The sequence below is a fragment of the Nicotiana attenuata genome, unplaced genomic scaffold (assembly GCF_001879085.1).
Source record: "Nicotiana attenuata strain UT unplaced genomic scaffold, NIATTr2, whole genome shotgun sequence".
NCBI lineage: Eukaryota > Viridiplantae > Streptophyta > Magnoliopsida > Solanales > Solanaceae > Nicotiana > Nicotiana attenuata.
Genome location: NW_017670272.1, coordinates 36,289 through 41,883, shown reverse-complemented (window position 1 = coordinate 41,883; position 5,595 = coordinate 36,289). Strand labels below are relative to the sequence as shown.

The 5,595-nt window shown below is 33.8% G+C and overlaps 1 protein-coding gene across 1 annotated transcript; it reads right to left on the bottom strand.

Annotated features, from left to right (window-relative positions):
* Positions 1–3,435: 3,435 nt before the first annotated feature.
* Positions 3,436–4,299, bottom strand: LOC109237078 (protein FANTASTIC FOUR 3-like). The gene has a single exon (XM_019403331.1). It carries the CDS (start codon positions 4,297–4,299, stop codon positions 3,436–3,438), a length of 864 nt encoding a protein of 287 aa, XP_019258876.1.
* Between the last annotated feature and the right edge of the window lie 1,296 nt (positions 4,300–5,595).

The following is a 5,595-nucleotide window of genomic DNA, read 5'->3' as shown; positions in this document are numbered from 1 at the left end:
AGAAGTAGAAGTTTGTTAGAGGGCAGTTAGTGCCCTACTCTTCTATATAACAAGAGCACACTTGTATAAGTTAACAGAGTAATAAAAATGATATCCTCTTTATTTCTTCTCTCTCTTGATTGTTCTTAGCTACTGAGTTAGTGTGTACTGATTTGCATGTCATACTACAGAACCTCCATTGACGACTGTATTGGCCCAAGTAAAGGTAAAGTTTTGAAGACTGACAAAGGAACTCATACATGGACCAGGTCCATCTTGTGAAGCACAGTTGTGATCAACTCAAACATGTGAGATGCACGTGAAGGAGATAAACCTAACTTATCAGAAGTGATATCTCCTGATCATGATCGAAAAGGTTACATATTGGATAAGGAGAAAGACTCCTTACACAAAGAGGACACGGTTTACGAAAAGGATAGAGTTAGAGTATGAGATCAACTAGAACTCTTCCACCATGGAAGACTAGGGTTTGTATCCTAGTCAATCTCTAATTGCTAACTCCTTAAATATCAGTGTTGTTCTCACAGGTAATGCACATAAGCAGAAGTTAAACGTGAATTGAGAGCAAAATAGCAAGGCAATTTTGTTTTGCAAGCAATTTATGTGTGATTCAAGCGTGCAATCCTGAAGCTACTTCAACCAGATAGAAGAACCAGTTCCAAGAGTCTTATCTTTTATTCTAGTTCAATTGTAGTAGGTGATTTTACATTGCACCTTTCAGCTTATTTATAAGCAATTGTATTAGGTACTTAGAGTTTTCAAGTTAGAGTTAACTTGAAGTTGTCGCAACAGTTGAGGTTGTGTGCCACAACGGGATTAGAGTTAATCCTAGGTGTACAAAAGAGTTTTTGTAAATGCAGTTTTTGGCTCAGTGATTGTAGTGGAGAGTTTGGGAAAATTCTACTGGAAGGTAGGTCGTGATTTTTTCACCGTTTGAGTCAGGTATTTTTCACGTAAAATCTTTGTGTTCTTTATTTTCTGTAGTTATTATTCCGCAACAGTAGTAGTTGGAACACATAGAAGAACCAGGTCCTTCTATAATCAAGTCAAGTTAAGCGAAAATTGGGTACCACACAAATCACACCCCCCTCTTGTGTGGTATTGACGTATAAAACATCAGACTGATTCTTACCTTTGTCCAGCTCAAGTTAACATCATCTCAACTAAAAATGTTCCCACTTCAAAGTTTCGTCTCTTGACCTTTTCATGCGATAAGTTGCTCTTTAGTCTTTATATTATATTTTGAGATTTGCTAAAATTTTGCCAGTTGAGTGGTCATTTGCTACTTTAAACTTTAACGACGGCTAATTACCCCAATTTAAGCGTCTATTTTACATGGTTTTGGTCATAATAAATTGAAGAGGGGAAAATTCATAGAAGAACTCTCCCTCAAAAAATGACACGCATGTAACTAACAAAACCATAGTACGGAAATGTCTTTGGGCTAGACATTCAATAGATTTCAAATTCTTTATATATAATTTGCTTAGTTTATTACTTACTAGGTTGTATCAAGATTGAAAACTTGGAAAGTCATGATTGGTAACTTTTACATGCATAAAGGGATCCAGGAGACCCTGTAATGCCATATGTGGTGATTTGATAAAATATAAACAATTCATAAAAGGGTTTCAAGGCATCACATTTAGAAAATTAAGTCTCGGCAATAATAAGCAAGCATGATCAAGATATAATTCCAAATGCATGCACATCTACCTACAACGAGTCAGACCTTCTAAAAAAGATTATATTGCAAAAATAAAAGTGGAAAGTAGCCCGACAATTAAACAAAAATACATAGCAGAATGGAAAAAGAAGCCGACAATTATCGCATAGCTAGGTTACTCGGACATTACCTGTACGGAAACAAAAATGATAACTAAATGAGAGATCAATGATGCAAAGATTTATAGTGAGATTTTTCTCGAAATAACCCCTTAAAACGAGATCAATAAATAGAGTTATGAGTGGATTCAAATGACGTACATATACACACATAAATAGTCCAAATGGAAAATAATACGTGCAGGTAATTGCAAAGGTAGCTAGTTTTGTAGATCTAGCCTTGGAAAGTTGGCAATAGCCATAACTAATACTCTTTTTCCCCTTCTTTTATGGTAACTAACATGGGTTATGGGATATAAGGTTTGAGAAAATATTGATATTGTATAACCGCTCTTAAAATAATAGCCAAAAATTGTATATTTTTTGTATATATATACATTTTGTATGTTATATACAAAAATTATATAAATTTTATATATTTTTTCGGTTACCAATAATTTCTAACGCGGCTAAAAGTGAAAAAAGCCCTAAGTTTGATTTCAAATTTCCAGTCGCTGAGAATGAAAAAACGAAGCTGGCAACACCTTATGTCCAAAATCTTATAAGAGGCCCTTCCAAATTATTGCAAGTTAACGTGATCATTGTCCCACATTTGCACCCTTTAATTTGCAATTATTTAGCCACTCTTTGGCTATCCGATTTAGTTATCTCTAAACTAAGCATTGAAAATTAATATTAAGGAAAGGCCATGTTCAAAAAATAACGATAATAACTAGGGAAACTTACACAAATGTCCCAAATAAATCTCAACTTACCAACCTCTAGCCATTAGTCATAGACTTACCAAAACTAGCCAACAAAAATTGAAAAACCAAATAATAGGATTCTTTCTCTCAAAAAATCACATGCAAAAATCACCTTCCATATTTTTAAGCGTGATTAACAACATTAGATACAAGACGGAAAGGAAATTTTATGGACGGTGTAGCAAATAAGGTGATGAAATACAAAAATCTATACAATATTCCAAAAATCTAAACGAAAAAAGAAACTTTTTCAATGGGTATAGTTGAAATTCATTGAAAATATATAGATAAGTCAATATACAAAATCTGAGTAAGATTGGAGGTAATTTGGACTGGTTTTGCATCAAAATTCGTAATTAAATCGAGTTCAAAAAAGTCTTCTGCGACACATGTATCAAACATGTATCACGCATGTATCTTACACACAAGTATACATAAATATACATGTGATACACAATTGATACAAATATGATACATATGTAATACACAAATGATACACAGTGTGATACACATATCATTTTTTTTCATGTTCAGCTATTACTTCGAATTTTCAATTCAAACCACCTCAAAACTTCACCAAATCATCCCAAAACTGAGATTCAAGCTCCTTAAGTTGTGCCCAATCTATTCTAATAACACCCACTCAAAACAAAGCAAAAATTTGATATTTTTTTGCTACAAATAGCTAATTGGCTAATTTGGTTAATATTAGTAATATTTTATCAATTGGCCAATTTTTGTAATGAGCTACTTATAAATGGACATAGCTAGTAAGATAAAAGGGGGACAGAGAGGGTTCCGAAAAAAATGAGAAAATTAATTGAAGTGTTCCGAAAACAAAAATTTAGGAAGTAGCCACCCACAAAGGCTTCCTCCAATCACAAAAGTTGTTATTGCCCTTCCTTCCTTCTTGGCACCTACGTACCCTTTGACAATTCCCTATTCCAGTTTCAACCTCAACATCATAACTATTTCCATCCATGTCCCTTTTCATGTTCATGCCACTTTCTTCCTCTTCTTCATCTTTTGGTTCCTCCATTTTTTCTTCATAATCATCATCTTCTTCATTGCTAATGTCACTTTCAAAGATGCCATTTTCAGCTTTTAATTCTTCGTTCTCGTATAAGTCAAATTTAGAAGCAGAGCTTCCATATTCTTTCAAGAAACATAGCCGAAGACGGCCATTGCTTCTCTCAGCATGAAGATAAGTACGCACCTTTGGAGCTTCAACGGCTTTGATGATTAATCTACCACCTTCTCTTTGTGTGCTAACTTGTAGAGAATTGGACCCTCTTAATGTTGTCAAAGGAGGTGGAAGTTTTCGGCAGCTAATTTCAGTGTTAGCGATCACCTTGTAATTTGCTGCTGAAGATGGTGTATATTCAACTCGAATATCGGTTTTTGTTGTTGATGATAATTGTGCTTGTACTGTGTTTGACTCGTCCGATGAAAATGAGAAAATGCTGCTTTCAATGATATGATCAGTTCCCGTTTCACATCCCAAATTTTCAGTGCATAATGCAAGGCTCTTTTCACTAAGTATAGACGAAGAGGTTTGCTTGGATAAAGGGTGAACATAAGAGCTTTCCTTTTCTTTCAAAGAGTTAATGGTGGGGAGATTTTGAAGCGAACTCCAGCCTGCTAAGTCTGCATTTTTACTAGATGAGCAATTCTTTATATCTTGATATTTTTCATTAAGATTTTCCATATTGCTTTCTATTGCAGTTGGGGTTCGCACTTTGAGCTTGAGGGTAGTTGTTTCAATGATGTGAACTCAGAACATGACTGCAAACCTTGATATACTATGGTTGACATGTCGAGAATAATTGGATAAAAGTATCTAAAGAAGCAAAAATATTGAAATTTTGTGAAATTCTAGAAAAGGAAGAATCTTGAATATGAATTTGCTAAGGAGTCTTAATTCTTGGCTTTTGTTTTTGTGAGGGAAAGGAGAGAATGATGAGAAGATAGAAGAATGAACGAGGTATAAGTGAGGGGTTCGGTCTGAATTTGTAGTGCTAAAAAGTGCGCAGGGCTATGTGCTGTGGGGGTTGGGGGAGCGGTGGGGGTGGGGGATTTTTGGACCACTTGAATTGTAAACTATTTATGCCATGCCCATGGAAAAGAAAATCAATTTTTGAAGCTATGAGAATATTCTAGCGTACTATTTCATTCAATTTTATACTCCACCTCATTCATTTTATACGAATATTTGAAACATGTAGTTTAATAGTAAAAAAAGTATTTTTGGCAATATAGTAAAATATACGTCAGGGAATTGTGATCTTAAACATGCATAATATTTTTGGGGTTATAAGCATGCTATTAAAGGTAAAATTAAAAGTTAAAAGTTAAAATTTCCAAATAAAAAAGTATGTTATTATTTCTTTTGAACGGATTAGAAAAGAGAAGATGTCATACAAAATGAGATGAAGAGAATACATAGTAAAAGAAAATAAACAAAAAAGAAATAGAGAATCATGAGTACTTTTCTGCCGCAATGTTTTTTCTCAATCAACCTAATGTGGAATAGGAAAAATGTTCTCGATATGATGTCCAAATGTGTCATGTCTTTATGTATTACTAGTACATATAGGGACACATGACTATTAACATTTTTACTCCTGAACTAAACCACTTTTAATTTGTATTTTTCCTATTTTATCGAATCATCCTAAAGAAAAGCAAGAAATAATCAGAAAATAAATAAAAAAATTCTTCCACATATTTTGAACAAGAAAGCCGCACTACAACAACTTTTGGTTTTAATTTATAAATAAATAAATAAAAAGAGACCATTCCTTCATGCATGATTCAGACTTATTTAGAGTCAAAATCCGTGTTTCATGTCTATGTATCACCAAACATCATAGGCCATGCACTTTGAAATTTCTTGCAAGTACCAAGAAAAAGTGTGGCTGTGTGGATGTATACACTACTAGAAATTCGGCAAAAACCGACTAAGAAAAACTGATCAACTTTGGTCGGTAAAAAAATCGGTCAA

Excerpts from the sequence above, each read along its gene's own strand:
- LOC109237078 (XM_019403331.1), bottom strand. The coding sequence starts at position 4,299 with ATGGAAAATCTTAATGAAAAATATCAAGATATAAAGAATTGCTCATCT.